The sequence below is a fragment of the Melanotaenia boesemani genome, chromosome 9 (genome assembly GCF_017639745.1).
Source record: "Melanotaenia boesemani isolate fMelBoe1 chromosome 9, fMelBoe1.pri, whole genome shotgun sequence".
Lineage (NCBI taxonomy): Eukaryota > Metazoa > Chordata > Actinopteri > Atheriniformes > Melanotaeniidae > Melanotaenia > Melanotaenia boesemani.
Genome location: NC_055690.1, coordinates 17,069,696 through 17,088,602, shown reverse-complemented (window position 1 = coordinate 17,088,602; position 18,907 = coordinate 17,069,696). Strand labels below are relative to the sequence as shown.

At 36.6% G+C, this 18,907-nt stretch overlaps 3 protein-coding genes across 8 annotated transcripts in view; 2 read left to right on the top strand and 1 right to left on the bottom strand.

Annotated features, from left to right (window-relative positions):
- The window catches only part of sytl2b (synaptotagmin-like 2b), a 31,012-nt gene extending 29,309 nt beyond the window's left edge, over positions 1–1,703 (top strand). For 4 of the 5 annotated variants that reach the window (XM_041994088.1, XM_041994086.1, XM_041994089.1 and 1 more), the window contains 2 exons: positions 278–422; positions 617–1,703. In XM_041994088.1, coding sequence (XP_041850022.1) covers positions 278–422; positions 617–674 — 203 coding nt within the window. In that variant the 3' untranslated portion in view covers positions 675–1,703. Of the gene's footprint in view, positions 1–277; positions 427–616 lie in introns of all 5 variants that reach the window. The other variant, XM_041994087.1, reaches the window with a different exon arrangement.
- A 1,616-nt stretch (positions 1,704–3,319) lies between these two features.
- LOC121645597 (zona pellucida-like domain-containing protein 1) lies at positions 3,320–7,583 on the bottom strand. The gene is made up of 11 exons (XM_041994118.1): positions 7,490–7,583; positions 6,853–6,968; positions 6,536–6,762; positions 6,135–6,319; positions 5,967–6,039; positions 5,783–5,880; positions 5,620–5,700; positions 5,317–5,488; positions 5,114–5,216; positions 4,213–4,239; positions 3,320–4,044 (listed from the first exon to the last, which is right to left on the bottom strand). Exons 1-11 carry the CDS (start codon positions 7,501–7,503, stop codon positions 3,908–3,910), a joined length of 1,233 nt encoding a protein of 410 aa, XP_041850052.1. The 5' UTR covers positions 7,504–7,583; the 3' UTR covers positions 3,320–3,907.
- Positions 7,584–12,823: 5,240 nt separating this feature from the next.
- hspa8b (heat shock protein family A (Hsp70) member 8b) lies at positions 12,824–18,626 on the top strand. Of its 2 annotated transcripts, none has more exons than XM_041994109.1 (9): positions 12,824–13,098; positions 15,277–15,483; positions 15,572–15,777; positions 15,950–16,102; positions 16,550–17,105; positions 17,198–17,400; positions 17,480–17,678; positions 17,773–18,005; positions 18,099–18,626. In XM_041994109.1, the coding sequence occupies exons 2-9, from the start codon at positions 15,279–15,281 to the stop codon at positions 18,285–18,287; spliced, it is 1,944 nt and encodes a 647-aa protein (XP_041850043.1). In that variant the 5' UTR covers positions 12,824–13,098; positions 15,277–15,278; the 3' UTR covers positions 18,288–18,626. The 2 variants fall into 2 exon arrangements, with proteins under 2 accessions (XP_041850043.1, XP_041850042.1); XM_041994108.1 differs by having other exon boundaries at positions 12,825–13,098; positions 15,274–15,483.
- Positions 18,627–18,907: the final 281 nt, after the last annotated feature.

Here is an 18,907-nt window from a genome sequence, read left to right as displayed (position 1 = left end):
CTACTGAGTCTAATTTTACACAACAGCATTTTTAAAAGACATTTTAAACCTGAACCAAGCCGATGATGAACAATGAGCATGACCTATTTAAGTTTTAGCTATTTTTTCTAGATCAAAGTGTTTTTCGTTAATTATTTAACAACTGTGAAAGGCTAAATTAATTTCAAGAAAGTTATAGGGTGGCTGAATATTATAAAGTTTCTACTAAGTCTCAAACTAAATGAAGAAGTGCTTTAGTACAAAGGTCACCAGGGATTAATGATGTGTTTTTCTGCAGGCCGAAGTTATGGAGCTTTGGTGGATTGGATGGACTCCGGTCCTTATGAGGTGGCTCTATGGGAGCGTATGATGGCTTCCCCGAATGAATGGGTGGAAGATGTGCTGCCACTGAGAATGCTGAACTCTGCAAAAGCTGCTTTCAAATAAGTATACCAAACTATAGACAAGATAGTATTTTAATTACTGGTGATAAAAACATGGTAAATTTATTATTTTACAGATTTATACATTGATTTAACCCAGTCAGTAAAAGCTTTATATTTCTTTAAAAAGTCAGACACTGGAGTAAAATGTTGGAACCAAAAGTTTATTTTCCTTTTTTGTTTTGTCTTTTTACAGTACAGCATGCTGCTGCCAAACAATACCAGGTGTGCCGAGTACAGTCATTTGTCTGATAACGTCATACACATTCACTTTCAATTTTGTCTGTAGTGCCAATTAACAAGAGAAGATTCTGATGACGTTATAAGGAAATTAAACAAGTTTAATACAAGTTCAGTTAAACCAATTGCATCCAATTCATTCCTTTTCAGTCTAAAGTAGTGCAGTTGAATCTAGCTCAGGAAAAAGTGCATCAAATCGTCAGTTGAATCCTCTGTCCTGAGTATGCACAAGCCAGCGGTTGACAGTGGAGAGGAAGAACTCTCTTTTAACAGAATGAAACCTGCTGCACAACTAAACTTAGACAAGATGCCCATTTGTCTCGACCTGCTGGGATATAAATGGGCAGGATAGAGACACAAAGACAAAAACATCCACTCAGGGACTCTTACATGATTGTCACGTTCTTATACTCAACTGGGCCTAATGTAAATCAAAGTTGAATTAAGGTAACCTTTGTCTGCTCTCTGTACCCGGGCTTGCCCAGCGGACTGCAGCTCAATGCTGTTGTTGCTCGGAGCAAACTACTGGAAATAATGCATTTCACAGAGTAATGGCACAGATGTTGGGTTGTGTCTGACCGTGAGTTTTATCAATGTCAGTGATTCTTATAGCAGCTGTATCCTTCTCAAACTAACACCTGTTAGTTTGTTACAAATGTTAACAATACCATTACAAATCAAACTATATTTGACCACAAATTTAACATTATATGAATGACAGTTAATATGTTAACCACAAGTGGAATTAAAGAATTCTGATGAGAAAAAAGGTTTTTATGTCTCTCTTCTTTTTTTTTAACCCATAAGAGCCCAACGTGACATATTTGTCACATACATTTTCTGTGATATTTGGCTTCAATTTATGGTATAAACTTCGCTCAAAATCCTATTGAACACAATCTTATACTTGTCTTCTGTCTCCTAATAGATACCCAGAAGCAGAAAACCATATTATATTTTTAATATATTACATGGTAATAAATGGTAGATATCCCTTCTAAAAAATTTAAATTCTATTGTTACACTTTGTCATAGGGCCAAATAAAGGGTCGGGCCTTAACAGTTAATAAAAAAAAATGGAAGATTAACATGTTGGGTTAAACATTTTGGACTGTTCTCATTGAACTCCACAACTTTATGTTGACATTTATAGTCTAGAATGAAATGTACCACCAGCCTTTGGATGGATTGCTATAAAATATGGTTATTAAATTTGTGCTTAGCTCTTTCATTTAATTTAATTTCATTTCATTTCATTGTGTTGTGCTTATGTTCTCTTGTGTTTTTCAAATAACTATTATAAACCTAACTTTACAGTTACATAAGGATAAGCAACAATATTTTAGAAGTAGATGTATATACATCGTATCAAGTCTCATTGTGAGACTGAATATTTACCTTTTGTAAGTGCAGTTTCTGAAAAACAATGCTAATGTTTTTTATTAACAGCATGATTAAAACTGACATCGATTTATAATTTTTAAATTTTGGGGTGGCGTGGCTCAGTGGGTAGAGTGGTCGTCTTGTAGCCTGAGGGTTGCCTGTTCAATCCTCGGCCTGTCAAGCTCATGTCGAGGTGTCCCTGAGCAAGACACCGAACCCCAAATTGCTCCTGATGGGTTGGGTTGAGCGCCTTGCATGGCAGCTTCCGCCATCAGTGTGTGAATGTGTGTGTGAATGGGTGAATGCGATGTATGATGTAAAGCGCTTTGGGTATCATTCCAGGTACAGTAAAGCGCTATATAAATAAGGACCATTTACCATTCTTTACCATTTAAATAATTGTACAGGCTTTGGTCTTTGCTCATGTAAAGAATAAAGTCTCTCAAGTAGGTAATGGGTTCTTATTTTGGTCTATTTACTAAACATAAGGTTTTATAAAAATCATTGATCAATAATGATGAAACTTTTATTTTTATTATACCTATAATGATATGTGCTCCATGAGGTGTCATACCAAAGCTTTGGATCAGGTCTAGCAGCACATCAGGAGGAAACTTTATTCATTCTCTGCATCTTGAACTGAACGTTTAAACAGAATTTAAAAATAGAATATTGTCAGAAAAAGAACAAGTCAAAAGATTTCTATAGCCTTTTATAGCCAACTTAAACCTGAAACTCAACATCATCTTAGACAGATATTTAATGTTAAAAAAAAGGTATACTACACTCTTATTATGTTTATAAATGTCAAAACTTTTAGGCTCAACAAACCATGCTAACTCATTAATCCTACTTCCTAGAATAGCCCTCTGCCCTCTGGAGCATAATGGTTGAAATCATTAAATGGTCCATTTATACTCAAACAAGATCTTTCCTGAACCCTATCAGGTAGTTTTCCTCCCTTAACCTAAACAAACTGTTAGTAAAAAAAAAAATAAGTCGAAAAACTTTATTTTTAGTTTTATAAGGGATACAAACCTCAGTCTTCTGAGTAAAAATCCTGCGGGAACCACTCATCTACGCTCATTTTGAACTATTTATATGGATGAGGTCCATTTTTAGATAAGTTTAACCAGAGTAAATGCACTGATATCAGTTTAACCCTTTTGCAAAGTGTCCCTAAGTGAATATATTGATTCACTCATCCATCCATTTTCTTTAGGTTATCTGATGTCAGGACAGAAAGTATACCAAACTAATTTAATCACCGACTAATAAAACAGATACCCTGGATTCCAGACAAAGTTATAGCTTTTTATATTTATTCTGTACTTCAGTGTAATGGTAGGGTAGTTTATTCAAACTGGCGAAACAGTACAGCAGACAAATCTCCAGATCCATACAGTCTTCCCACATAACTGGTCTGACAATGTCAGCCAGTTATCACTATTTTATACAAACATTTTCAGCCAAAAGAATAAAACATTCCTCAGTAAAAAAGAAAATCTGAAAGATCATTTCTAACTGATTACCAAAACATCTCAATATGAGGCTGAGAATATGAATAAAACTAACATTTAATTACAGTATATAGTTATTAAGCTGTAGAATGTATTAAGCCCTCATCTCCATGTTTACAAACTGTGATTTGTATTGATTATAACATATTGTGTCAAGATACCTGGAGACCCCTGTGTTGTGATGCTATGTTTGTGAAATTATAAACCTAGAAGTGCAACACCATGATGCTTCATTTCTATTGTTTCCCATGATTATCTAATATAAAAATGGTCATGCGTTGTAGTTAATGATGTATTACATTCGCTGTTGAATAAAAGGGCTCCATTCTTAGTCAGAGGATGTTAAGCCATGAGACTTTTTTTTCGTCTTATGTGCAACCCAAAATAAACAGTCAGGGCAGCAATGAAAACAGCAATGAGGACAATGCAGACGATTACAGCCACCACGGGACTGCTGTAGCTGCTCTCAGATGACGTAGCTGTTGGACCAGGGATGGAGACAAGTCTTAATATGTCAGTGTCACACATCACAGAATGAGTGTGCTCTTAAAAAGAAGTCCATAGAGATTATTTTTCCTTGCATCAGAGTACATTCATACAGACATTCTTTAAATGTGAGAATCTTAATGTTTAATTCAGATTCTTACCCTGAGAAGCTGCAAAAGGTTTGGCATCTGCTGAAAAAAAGGAAAGAAAAAAAAAGAAAAAGGGGTCATAATTGGCCACTTTATATCTTTTTTAATATAGAAAGTTGTCTGCTTGTTTGTGGTAAACATGCTTTTTCATTTTCTTAAATAAGAGATAAGTGGATCAAAAAACTTTCAAATGCATCCCTGTTACAATACTGATACTGATCAGTTTGTGCCCTACATAGTATGAAAACACTTGAAAATCAAATGAGAATTTATAAAAACTTAAATATGCTGCTACAACTCAAACTTCTCTCCTCCAGCTCCTCTGATACAAGTATTATTGTCTCTTTTTATTAAAACAGAAGATATAAGGATACGTTTTCATTTCTTTCAGGAGTCAGACACCAGAAAAGAGCAAATCTGAAGTGTAAATATTTTAAATATAGTGCATGCTTACATTGATCCAGAATAGGTTAAATAAAATAATACTAAGACTGAAGTCAATATTGCTCTCAAGCTTTGGACCAGAGCAACTGTGTTATTACACAAATCAAACACAATAATATAATGAACTTATCAAGATTTTACTGTGTTCTGTGGGAATAAAAAGTTTAAAATGAGAATTTTAGGCCTATCGTGAATGTAGATACAGTGGGTGAATTGCTTATTTCTCAACAGGATTTCATTTGAGAGTAATCCCAATGCAAATAAAGTAGAATCTTAGCAGATTTAAAGGATACAACTTAACTATCACAAAAAAACGATATTTCCAATCAAGTTATAGACTTCATTTTCTCTTTGGTCATGACTTAGTTATAAACTGTATGTTCTGCATTTAATTGTTTATTTGCTTTGTTATATTGTTGGATGAATAGATATCTGTATTTGTAGTTTTTCTTTCCCCCTAAAGACGCACCGGTGCTCTGTTTGCCCACAAGTATGGGAGGAGAAGTGATTGTAGCGTTGGTTGGCACATCATCAGTCTCCCTCTTTCTCCTGTTTTTGACACCTCCACAAACCTATTGGAAAAGGAATAAAGACAAATTGGCCTCAGTGCAAACAGCCAGAATTGAGACGAAGAAGTTGAATTAGTACCAAAAACATGTCAGTTTTACTCACAGGCAGTAACGAGCTACAGGTGGATGCCTCACAAAGTCTGGTGGCACAGTGCAGGTAGAAGGTGGAAACGGACAGATTTTTGTGCTCCACAAATCTGAAGGCCTCGAAGGAGAAGTATGCTTTCTGTGAAACCCCGTTGAGGTCCACCTTAGTCTGTGTATCACGTGTGCACCTTGGGTGCAATGAAAGACAAATAAGTTGTTGTAAAAGGGATGTGCAGAGCTCCTTTGGAGTTATGTGCCAGTGCAAGTGAAAGGTGTTATTTTTTTATTTTTTTTTTTTAAGTTCATTTATGCAACTCACCCCACAAAAAGGTCATAATAGGTCGTTTGCATGGGATTTGAACTTGTTGTGGCGTAGCATCTGTCCAGCAGCAAGTTGAACCTTTAAAAGCATAAAAATGGAATTTTAAATAATTTTTGTACTAATATCACTTGTTTGGAATAAACTGTGAAAGTCTAAGTACCTCTCTGTCAGATTGGTAGCTTTAATTGCAACATAAATCTTGGCTTTAAGGTTCAGTCCTGTTTGTGGAATTGTCAGAATCTCTTGGTACTGAGCATCCTATTCCACCGAAAAGAAAATAGAAAATCAGTTTATCAAAAACCTTTAAAAAACACAATAATCCTCTGTGCTTGACCATGTCTTACTTTGTAGAGCTGCATACTCAGTGTGCTGATGAAGCTACCGTTGTTGTCTCTAATGGCAACATTCACACCTGATCTGCATTAAATAAAAGATAATCCATAACATTTGTAAGTATATTCAGTATATCCAAACATCAAGTTGTCATCGTAAGTGTCACATGGTGTACTTACACGCCAAGTTTAGTGTTGTTCAGCAGGTACTGCATCGGATAGTTACAGGAGAACTTGTACAAGATCTGCGGGCGATACGTGATCATGCCCGTAGAGGGGTCTAAAGATGTAACAGTGCCAGATATGTTCACAAACTGGACATTTGAGAAATCAGCAAACTCTCCAGTTCCAATTTTACTGCTTATCTATTGAAAAAAAATGGAAACATGAACTTCAGTAAAATAAGCATATATTTAGAATCAAAGATATTATAAAGATAATCATTATATTATTAATCAAATGGAACCAAAACTAAACTTTATGTTACAAGTAATTCTTATTTTTTAGTAGCCTCCAAAGTGTTTCAGTCATTGAATAAATCATACATAAGAACCGTAGCAGAAGGTTATTAAACAGTTTACCTTATAGTTATTGCCACAGACCGAGAGGGAACTTTCATTTATAGGGAATCTAAATTTTAAAACTGGTGGCGAGACACTCCAATCAGCAGTCCCAAAACACTCAGATTTGCTGTGCTGATTATTGAGAACCATCAGTGACTCGTTGTAAAGAGCTTGGTACATTGGACAAATGTAGATCGACAGGTCGACATGTTGTGTGCCGCAGACTACAGTTATATCTGAGTTGTCTGGAAGAGGTAAAAACACAAGATGTAAATCAGAGCAGAAGTTTGAAAATGACTAAATGGTATATAGAAAATATTGGAAATAGTCCAAACCTGGAGGTCTGTTTGTTTCGCTAATAATGCATGCAGGTGGCATCTGGGCATTAGCCCAAAGAATTAGGCCAAGCTGTCCCACAAGGATGACCAGCTTCATTGTTGTCAGTGGGGACCTGTGAGAAAACAGGAGAACAATGGAAACCAAAGCATGAACCAATTTCTTTCAAAGAGAAGTGCTTTGAAAGAAAACTTTTCAAAAACGTCCAAATTTTTTGGGGTTAAAGGGCGTCGGGTCAACCTTTCTGTTCAAAAGTAAAATGCTTGCAGAGATATTTGAGCTACATGAGGCCATTATGCAACAAACAGTAAGCACTAACAGAAAAAGGACATACTTGCTTCATAGTTAAGTTAACAGAAGAAAAGATTCTCAACATCAGCTCAAGTTGTAATTCATCATTAACATGTTAAAAAATTTAGCAAATTAAGAAAAAGTTAAACAAACCTTCAGATCTTTCAATTTGTTCTAAATGAAATGGCATGTTTTTTTTTTAATTATTGTTAATACAAATTAACAATAATTGATTATTCAATTAATGTAAATGTTTTACATTAGGTTTTTAACCTTAAAACATGTCATAAGTTAATACAATCTAAAAAAAAACTAAATAACAGATAAAATCATCTTGGGGCTTACCTGTACATCCACATACTGTATCATGCTCTCAGTCAGCAAACCGCTCCATTTATACTGCTGGGGTGTAGGAGGCAGGGAGGGAACACAAGTAACCTGAACTGAGTTCTGAGTGTTGTACATACAATTTCTTTGGCGAAAAAAGTAGAAGAAGAAAAAAAAACCTTTTTTTTTCATTCGCTGTCAAGAAATCCAAATGCAATCAGAATATTGTTACCAGAAACTGATAATGTAAAAGTTTTGGCATAAACTATTCTTAGTGGAAGCAGTACCTAGAGAAATACTCAGCTTTTAAAGAAAGATAGATTCAACAGTGTAATATTATTCCACTACCAGAGAAAAAGTATTCTTAAAATAAGTGTTGTTAATGAGAAATATAATTAAAAAGAGAACATTTTGACCACAGTTATCCTGTAAATGCAGTGGAGTGAAGCAGCAAACAATGGAAGATTCTCAAGTGAAATCAAAGGTAAAAAAACTTTGCTCACCACTACCATTAAAACACATTCATTTATTATTACTTTTTTTTAAATGTGTTTAAATTTAATTCTATTTATCAATCTGAACTCATCTAACACACTTACTGGATTTGACTCAGCTTCTCTGTCTGTTGAAATAATTTGATCAGAAAAAGGTTGTCACAGTTTCCATCGACATGATTTAAAATGTTTTAAATGCCATATGTCTGCAGCTTAGTTATACTATAAATGTGATGTTATTGATCTCAGCGGGACAGAATTTATTTTTGCTCATTTCAGTCCTGAATCAGGTCAGAAAAAAAGCCTGCTCCACACAAGCTTGCTGGACCTCATTTTATTTTTCAATACTTATTAAAGGATCTATGTGTTACAACTACTGACACCTAGTGGTCACGTTGGAGACACCGTCCACCTTCTATCGTGCAACAAACATCTTCATTGTTGATGCAGCATCAGTAAGTTTGAATTCCTTCTGAAAGGAAAGAACAAGTAACTTCAGCATCCATCCGAAAACCTTGCTTCTTCATCTGTGAGTTTCATCTATGGAAAAGCAACACTGTTGTTTTTTTCTTGTTTTTTGCCTTCTTCTATTCTCCAAATGCTTGCCACCTCTTATTTTTATTTTTGATAATGTTGCCTGTTCTTGTATAATGTCATAACCATGAGTTTCTATTTCTCACAAAAGCTATCTACAACCACCTATTCCTCCACCTTTCATCGCTTTCTAAGCAGTTCTCTTCTTCTGTGTGCCTATGATGAGAGTAATACGGCCATTTTTCTGCGTAGAAGAACCCTCTCTAAAAATAGATATAAATGGTTTAATCTAAGGTGATGAAAACATAGCAGGGAATTTATTAGAGTGATTAGTTAAACCTAAAAGCATTTTATTGTAGTGTGCTAAGTTTTTTTTTGTCATTACACTGTAACTAAAAGAGCTTTTGGCGTTTTCATGGATTTCCTGGTCTTATTTAGCTGCAAAACAAAAGACATATATTGGTCAGACAATAATAGTTAAAAAAGGTTCTTAAAGATAAATTTAGAGTGATTTCAGTCTTCAGATCATGTTCACAAGAGTCAGTTTGAAGAAATAGTTTATTTAAGTTGTACATATTCTCGAATCAGCATAGTTCTATTATAAATCATTATATGTACACTAACATGCTGACATACACAGACAATGCTTTTGTCATGTAATTCTTTTATTATATTTATTACATATCATATATTTGTTACGATACAGTCTTTCTGGCTATACAAATTCTTGATTGTGTGTGTGTAGGAAAATATGTACAGTATATACACAAAAAAAAACAATGCACTTGTCATAGGTGTATGATAAACCAAGATCACAGATCTGATCTCAAGTTGTTTTTGTTGTTTTTCTTGTTATTGTTTTAGGATTAGGAAGGGTTATTGCTGTTTCTGTACAACCTCCAAACAAAAGACACACCCGTCTGAGAGAAATCCAGACTTTTGTGAAGCATCATGACCTATGAAAGAGACTCCGGAGACCCAAAAGAACAGCACCATAATACAGCATGAGGATACAGCCTGAATAAGATCCCTGATAGACTTACTTTTGGTGTATCCAGTGTCAAATGCCAGTTTTAATCTCTCCATTATTGTCACCAAACAGCATTTGTCTGCCAGCAACGCCATCAGTGTTACCCAGGGCACTTATTGTCAAAATTTGGACCCATAGGCATTTAATGTGATCACTTTGGGGAAAAACCTTTACTGAAGGGGAACATGCTTATGGGAGATTTAGGTCAGGACTTGTAGATAAAGCGAATGCTTTTGTACACGTGCACATGCTTTAAGAAATCCACAATCTGAAGATTTAGCAGGGATTTTGCAATAACTTGAGTGTGGTTTGACAATGAACTGAACCTCAGTTTTTATCTAAAAATCAAGCTGATCAACTCACATAAACACAGAATCTTAAATGTTTACATTAGAAAAGATTAAATCAAGTAGGGCATCAGATGTTCTTTTCCAAGTAAACCAGGAACACCTATTATGATCTTCCATGACGCATAGATACTTCACCTGCCTTATCACTGATATATCAGTATCAAAGTCAGCATCTACACGCATGTGGGTCAATGAGAAAAAAGAAACAAAGCAAAACAAAACATTTTCGTCTCAGAGCAGTTACATCAACTAGACTTATGTTCATTTCATGAACACTAACTTGAATCCTATCTGGATCATGATTTGGTCAGTAAGTGGTTTAATAGCACAATCTTTGTGTAGGAAAAGGTTATAAATGACTCTTCCACCACATCATTTGAATTATTTGCATAATGCCCCCTAGTGACTAATTTGGTACCCCTGAAAAAAATATTTTAAAAACTGTCTAACTTTGATTCAGTCAGCTGACCAACTGTGAACAGTTGGTCACAGCCGTTGACACTCAAAAAAGAAATGATGGTGTTAATCAGACTAACACGACTGTGCATGTGGAAGATGAATCATTCTTGCATGTATATGCTAGACTTAAACTGGCCTTGCAACTGCATACTCTACAGTTACCATTAGCTATACATCAAACCCATCAAAGCTACGCAGCTACAGAGCATTTCCAGGTCACAGCTCAATGTAAATAAAACTATGATTTTAAAGCCTTAGTTTACTAAATGACCAAGTGAGTGGGCAGTGAATTTGGATATGCTTGTATATGCAATGATGTCCCACAAAGCAAGAAGCGTCAGAAAATGTCTTGAAGTTTTTCTCACACAGTCGATAGTTTTGCACCATGAAACACACTTTAGTGAATAAATTGATTTTTTTCCATGCATGTATGCTGGTTGAAATGAGGTCAAATTAACTGGAAACTATTGAACTGTTTCATTTAATCTTCTGATAGGGTTTCACAGATCTATTGACTGTAAGTGGACCACTGTACAAGGACTCGCACCTAAAAGAAATTATGCAACACCTGAGTAGTGCCAGTATTGTAACATGTTGTGACAGGAGATTCCCTGTTTTTTAAAGGTCATATCAGGACACACATTGTAAAGGTAAACCAATCCCAGTATTGGTTATCAACTTGATCATCTGTGGCCTACTTTACAATTTTCTTCTTTAAATACATTCTTTGAACCCAACGTTTATTATAATTTATCAATAAATGTCCCTTACAGGTTTTCTGTAGCTCATACATAGTCACAGCATGACTACTGCATCAATTTCAAAGGAAAAAGTAAGAATATGTGCACATCACCACAACGCCAGCACACACTCATCAGACTGTATTTCCCTGACAACTGTGTGGCAGACTTTTAACACAATAATGAAGTGAACAGTGGCTAATAAGAAATAATACAGCTGTTCTTTAGCTATCTGAGTATAAAGTTGAAGGAAACTGACCAATGACACATAAACACTAAACAGGAAGTATAGAAAATAAATAGGGTAAATGGAGTTTTCTTATGTGTAAAGTAGCTCCCAAATACTGTTACATCTACTCACAGTACTATTAATAAAAATTTAAAAAGTACTTTAGAATTAAACTTACCAAGATGCTTCTGCATTTTTATTATCAATAAAGACATGGTAATGTCTGCTGTGTGGCTGCTGTGCTAACACCACTACTTAACACCAGACAACCAACTGCTACACCTGTACAGAAACACACCAGAGAATCTTTTACAGGTAAACTAAGCTTCAGTCATTAGGAGTTCCTAAGAGACCCGAGTGATCAGTGGCAATCCCAGAGCACGAACCCAAGTCACCCCACCGCTAAGACTACCCTGGACCCACTCCGAGGGTGGCAGAGGAAGGCCCCAGTCAGAGCCTCCCCATCTTTCCACTCCGTAACCCCTCACTCACAGCCCCCCCCACTCCATACCCACAAACACTCCCTTTCACATACCCACATCATACCCGCATCCCCAGCAGACCAGATAATAGCAAGCCCCAAATCCAGCCCCCACCACACCCCACCCATATGCAGGGCCTGCAGCTACCCTGTCAGCAGATCCAGCATGGATCCTGGTACTATCATTTGTGATGCGTGACCTTTATCAAACTTATCACATTTTTTCATATCAAACTATCAAAATAATGCATAACATAGTATAACGTTTCACAAAATTAGAAAACATAAGCAGGTGCAAATTTTGTACTTCTACAAAAATAGAGGGGGGTGCACATGAGAGTTAGTGTAAACTGTAGATAGCACTATAGATTGCAAGTACACCAATTTTGTACTTGAAAAATGCAATTAGTACTGTATATAATGTTTTTGTAGGGATGCAACAAATACTCATTGTTAAAAGACCAATTATCTCTCTCCCCCTCTTTTACAAATACTGATCATTTAGAAAAGTAAGAAACTCAGTCAATTATAGATATTCAATTTAAATATTAAACAAGGTCTAATCTGAAAATGGTCAAGACGTGTTAACTACAAGAATAGTTATATAGTAAATTTAGATACATAAGGAATTAACAGATGAGTATTTTTTTTAGCAAGACTGGTGTCGAATAAATAGATTATTTCATATATGAATAAATAGTCAATGATTAAACTGCAATTTTTCACTTAAGTTATTCTATTGTAATTAAAATAATCAGCACAAACTACCAAAAACTTATTATGCAAGGATATTATTGCCTTTTTCTTCTACTGCTTATTCCTTTTTTTCATCAGAAGTTCATCTTCTGGGGCTATAGCCCTCAGTCAAGTTTACTGTTAGATCATTTAATTTCATATCTCCCATCCCAGCTCCAAACGTTGGACATAGCTATTTAAAACATAATATTTTTAGCTAATTCATCGTTCTCCTCTTCTCTCAGAACTTCTAGAATCCCCACTTAAAAAACAAACGTATTCAACTTCCTGGTAGCAACAACCGTGGAAATCAGCTGAATTGTTTTTTTAATTGGACAATTTGGTGAAGCAGAAATATTGTTGGAAGAGGACTGGCCAGCCTCCTGTGTTCTAGAGAATTGTGGGTGGGAAGATTTTTGAGGAGGCGCGGCCGCTCCAGCTGACGCACGCGACTAGCAAACATCGACGGCTCTCGAGACTCACCACTGCCATAGTTGCTAAGGCAGCCAGCCTACGGTACCAGTTGCGACAGTTGTAAACCAAGAGCACGGCAGATAAAACAGCTGTGTATAACGGTAGGCAAAAGGTTTATTATAGTAATTATTTGTGGTCCGAGAGGTCGACAAGAACTTTATATTAATATGATTTAATTAACTTTAACCGTCCGGTAATATCACAGTTGACTGCTTTGTTTGTTTTGCGTGTAAGCTAAACTTAAGTTAGTTTATTACCATTTAGCTTATTTAATCCTCTAAAATTCTACATTTTGTGTCTACCAGTATGTCTTACAGGCTGACTTCACCGTGGTAATGAACATATCAAAGTTTACCCATCTAATAGTTGCTTTTGAAAGTCAGACAGTGGATACCACAGTGAGGAAATTACGTTCATACTGCATTTTGCATCATATTGCTAATGTATTTTTGAAAAGTTGCTTACGCCAGCGACCTTTCTTTACATTTCCGTCGATTAAATCGCCTGAAAAGAGAAGAAAAATCCAGAAAGTTCTCAGCCCTCTAAAAGATGTGGTGACACGCCCTCCATTACTGTTGCTGCAGTTGACAGTTCAGGGTAATGCGTTACAGTTTGTGCCATCACATCCATGCTCTCAAATCTAAATCATTTTATAGGTTAGCATTGGTGTTGATTAAGTATTTGTATTACAACAGGACTGTAGTTGGATATATTCAATTGATATAGTCTAGGTAATGAATTGGCATGTTTTGTCATGAAAGCAAAGTGTCACACCAACAAATAGATTTAGAGCAATACTCATAATCCCTATACTCAGATATAAATGAATGAAAATGTAATTTGAAGCAAACAATTTTCATAGTGCTTTTCTCTCTTTCTAAGGAGATTGGCCTAAAAGACATTAGTTTTGTACTTTTGTACATTTGAATGCTACTTTTCTACAGTCTGAAGTTTATATGCATGTTTATTTTCATGAATTTATTGCAGTTTGAATTAGTTATTGTGTTAAATTTGGTTATAGTTGCTCACTTTGGAATATTTGTGGGATCGGCTAACAAATCATTATATCTTATGTATTAAGAAATTGTGCAAAACAAGCCAGCAAAGCTTTGCTCACTGTTTAAAAAAAAAAGTTTCCCAGAGCTCAAACTAACCCTAAACCCTAAAATGTCATTTGATTTAACAATTCAAAGGATGTGTTGAGGCAAAACTATAAATACTCACATCTGATCATTCAAAGCTCATGCAGATTTTTCTGCAGTGATCCTGTGCTCAATGAAAACAACTAAAACATTGACATCTAAAGTGAAGCCAGTGCAGATCATGTATTCTTTCTCATGGCCAGTGGGTGGTGACTCCTCTGTTTGCAAAAATACTTTTAAATTACTTTATGAGAAAATGAGCCCCCCATCTTACATGATTGAATACTTTTTGTAAAAACTTTATTTTGAAAGAAATTCAAATCTTGTTCAATAAACTATAACATTTAATTTGTTAATATTTATGATATTATTTAGAGGGACAAGCTTAAGGGCAGGGTTAAATAGGTTCTCAGTGAGTATTGTTGGATCTACCCCTTCCTTGTAATTCCTAATTTGACATTAACTAAAATGGTAACTATCTGAATGGCCCTAATAGTAGCCATCAGTGTGCTGTGTGATTGTTTATCTTCTATAGACTCCTTGCATAGGAAATACCACTGAGTGTTAGTAATTATCCACATTTAGCTTAACATTAGGTTAACATTGCATTGTATTGATGAACCGTTACTGTAGCAACAGTATGCAAGCTATCTCAAACATTTTTCAGATTACTTAGCATAATGTCCTAAACCTTTTCTCTAGTTTTTTTTTATTTATTTCCCCTAAAACAGTGTATTAGAATGAACATTGTATAATGGTAACCAGAGAGTGTTTTAGTTTTTTTGCAGTCACATAAAAGAACACACACTGTAGGAATCTACATGATAAGAATAACAATCTTGTAAAATAAAGTCACTGCTGTTATCAGGCTACAGTAGACTTGCTTCCATGTTTTCTGTCACCATAATTAAAGCAGTTGTTGTTTGAGGCATGAAAACAGGTGCTGTGGACTTTCCCCTTACAGACTCGCCATGTTTACGCTTCTGTTTGAGCAGCTCAGACTCTGTTTATAGCCTCATTACATCACAAATGTCCATGATGCTATCTACCCACAGAACTTACTGGATCTCAGACTAGATTCTTGACACATAAAGTGGCACTCGAGTTACAATTGTTTGTTTTTGCTTGGCTCAGAAGCCATGTCCAAGGGACCAGCAGTTGGAATTGACCTGGGTACTACCTACTCCTGTGTGGGAGTGTTTCAGCATGGCAAAGTTGAGATTATTGCCAATGACCAGGGAAACAGGACCACACCCAGTTATGTTGCCTTTACTGACACCGAGAGGCTCATTGGAGATGCAGCCAAGAATCAGGTGGCTCTGAACCCCAATAACACAGTATTTGGTAAGATCTTTCTCTTTTCACTGAGTAATCAAGTACTATCAATGACCCATGTTTTTACTTATCAGTTGCATCTTTTATTGTCCCTCAGATGCCAAGCGTCTTATTGGACGTCGGTTTGATGACAGCGTTGTCCAGTCAGACATGAAGCACTGGCCCTTTACAGTGATCAATGATGCTTCACGCCCCAAAGTAAAGGTGGAATATAAGGGTGAGACCAAGACCTTCTATCCAGAAGAGATCTCCTCCATGGTACTGCTCAAAATGAAAGAAATTGCAGAGGCCTACCTTGGCAAGGTACTCTTCCATACTTAAGGTCATACCATATAGTAACAGAGGAAGCTGAATGTTGTATTTTTCTTTGTTTGCTAGGTCTTATCAAATGTGAAATGGTGACAGTGTATTGTCATATCTCAAAATGTGTTTATTTAATTATATTCTTTAATCTGCAAGTGTTCCATGTTTCCAGACTATAACAAATGCTGTAGTGACCGTGCCTGCCTACTTCAATGACTCTCAGCGCCAGGCAACCAAAGATGCAGGGACCATTTCTGGCCTTAATGTCCTTCGTATCATCAATGAGCCGACTGCTGCCGCCATAGCTTATGGTCTGGACAAAAAGGTAAGACGAACACATGGCTATGGTTTTTGTAATGTTCAAGCTTTTTTTTTTTTTAAAGAACTCTAATAAAGTCTTCATGTGAATGGTTGATTATTTTGGAGATCATTTTCACTAAGTTAATAAAATGTCAGAAAAGAGTCTTTGACTAGGTATAACCAACATTTTGGACCATTTTTCTTTTATAGCTTTACAATTTTGAGTTTTAGGAGAAGTGGTAGTGTTTTGTCACACAACACCCCCTGCAGTTGTTGTAGGTCTTGAATATACCTACAAAGACTGCAACTCCATTTAAGATTTTAAGGGTTTTAATTGGTCAAGATACAGTGTGTATTGAGATGTATTCAGTAATCACTGAAACACAATATACTGCCCTTAAGCATTTTCTGCTCTTTCCAGTTGTTTTATTTAATGAATTTCAAGTCTCAGTCATGTAATTTCTAATTTTAGGTTGGATCTGAGAGAAATGTTCTCATCTTTGACCTGGGTGGTGGCACATTTGATGTCTCCATATTGACTATTGAAGATGGCATCTTTGAGGTGAAGTCAACAGCTGGCGATACACACTTGGGCGGTGAAGACTTTGACAGTCGCATGGTTAACCACTTCATCTCTGAGTTCAAGCGCAAGTACAAGAAAGATATCAGTGACAACAAGAGGGCAGTGCGTCGTCTGCGCACAGCATGTGAGAGAGCCAAGCGCACCCTGTCCTCCAGCACGCAGGCCAGCATCGAAATCGATTCCCTTTATGAGGGCATCGATTTTTACACCTCCATCACCAGGGCCCGGTTTGAGGAGCTGAATGCAGACCTGTTCCGAGGAACGCTTGAGCCAGTAGAAAAAGCTCTTTGCGATGCTAAGATGGATAAAGCTCAAATTCACGACATCGTCTTGGTGGGAGGGTCCACTCGTATTCCCAAAATCCAGAAGCTGCTGCAGGACTTCTTCAATGGAAAGGAACTCAATAAGAGCATTAATCCTGATGAGGCGGTTGCCTATGGTGCAGGTATGAATAATGCATGCCTGAAAATCAAACGGTAACTAATTTGCATTACTGAGCTGTATCAGTAAACCTAATTTCCACATTTTTATCTGCAGCTGTACAGGCAGCCATCTTATGTGGCGACAAATCGGAGAATGTTCAGGACCTGCTGCTGTTGGATGTGACTCCTTTGTCTCTGGGCATTGAGACTGCTGGTGGTGTCATGACAGTGCTTATCAAGAGAAACACCACTATCCCCACCAAGCAGACCCAGACCTTTACCACCTACTCAGACAATCAGCCTGGTGTGCTCATTCAGGTAAGAGAACTATTAGTTTTTCTTTTAAAATAATAATAATAAAAAAAAAATAAAAAGATGGGTAACTTTATATTTGCAGGTATTTGAAGGTGAAAGAGCCATGACCAAAGACAACAACCTGTTAGGTAAATTTGAGCTGACTGAAATTCCTCCAGCTCCTCGAGGGATTCCTCAGATTGAGGTTACTTTTGATATAGACGCAAATGGCATCATGAATGTGTCTGCGGTCGACAAGAGCACAGGGAAAGAGAAAAAGATTACAATCACCAATGACAAAGGTAACCCAATAAGCTTACAAGTTCTCATTTTTTTGTGGATGAAGCATAGCACTCAGCCTTATGTTTTTTAAATTAAATTGGTACTACTACTCAGGCCGCTTGAGCAAGGAGGATATTGAGCGTATGGTCCAGGAGGCGGAAAAGTACAAAGCCGAGGATGATGTGCAGAGAGAGAAGGTGGCTGCTAAGAATGGTCTGGAGTCTTATGCCTTCAATATGAAATCCACTGTGGAGGATGACAAACTGAAGGACAAGGTCAGCGAGGATGACAAAAAGAAGATTTTGGATAAGTGTAACGAGGTCATCAGCTGGTTGGATAGAAATCAGGTCTGTTTGTGGGGTTTTGCAGATTTAACTTCAGTTATTAGCATACTGGATTTAAAGTGAATATTAATTTCTCCCTCTGTTTCTTCTCTTTAGACGGCAGAGAAAGAGGAGTTTGAGCATCAGCAGAAGGAGCTGGAGAAAGTGTGTAACCCCATCATGACCAAGCTGTACCAAAGTGCAGGAGGTGTTCCAGGGGGAATGCCTAGCGGCTTTCCCGGAGCTGGAGGTGCTCCAGGAGCAGGAGGATCTAACTCTGGCCCCACAATCGAGGAAGTCGACTAAACTACAGAAGTGGCGCAACAGACATGCACAAACATGTTATTTACTTTTTATGAGGCGTGTGTGAAGGGTAACTGCGTTAGTATTGTTACAGAGGTATTAAAAAGCCAAGAAGAATTAATTGTAGTTCTTTGGGGGAAGGGTCTTGCTAATATTTTTTTTGTATGCCAGGTTTGAGGTATTGTTTATATCCGTTTCTTGGTAAGCACTTTTTCATGGCATCTATGTTCCTTTTAAGCAGACGTGTTGATGGTTACATTACCAGTGTTATCTTGGTTACTCTGGAGCTGAGTGTTTCTTGGCTGCTGATTGAGACAAAATAAAGGATTCTTTTGACTTTGACCTCATTTGTTCATTATTTTAAAACCTTCCTGTGAAATATTGTGGTCCGGATCAATACATCAATACCAATAAGGTTTTAGTGATCATGCAACTTTTGATCAGGTTCAACGGTCACAGCTCAGTCAGTTGTAGTAACAATTCCTAAATCAAGATCTGTCTAGATCTTTGAAGAATATCAAATAATATCAGCTTCTTTGAACTCGTGTCAGTTGGATTTTTGCTAATAATGTAGACAAAAGTCAGACAAATGCATGTTTTTCTCATTTATTTTGCTTATTCAT

Bases quoted from the DNA above. Each gene is read 5' to 3' on its own strand.
- LOC121645597 (XM_041994118.1), bottom strand. The intron at 6,320-6,535 runs GTAAACTGTTTA...TTTTTTCAATAG, and splicing joins TCTGTGGCAATAACTATAAG to ATAAGCAGTAAAATTGGAAC. The intron at 4,240-5,113 runs GTGCGTCTTTAG...TTTTTTCAGCAG, and splicing joins TGTGGGCAAACAGAGCACCG to ATGCCAAACCTTTTGCAGCT.
- hspa8b (XM_041994109.1), top strand. From the start codon at position 15,279: ATGTCCAAGGGACCAGCAGTTGGAATTGACCTGGGTACTACCTACTCC. The intron at 16,103-16,549 runs GTAAGACGAACA...TTCTAATTTTAG, and splicing joins CTTATGGTCTGGACAAAAAG to GTTGGATCTGAGAGAAATGT. The intron at 17,401-17,479 runs GTAAGAGAACTA...TTATATTTGCAG, and splicing joins AGCCTGGTGTGCTCATTCAG to GTATTTGAAGGTGAAAGAGC.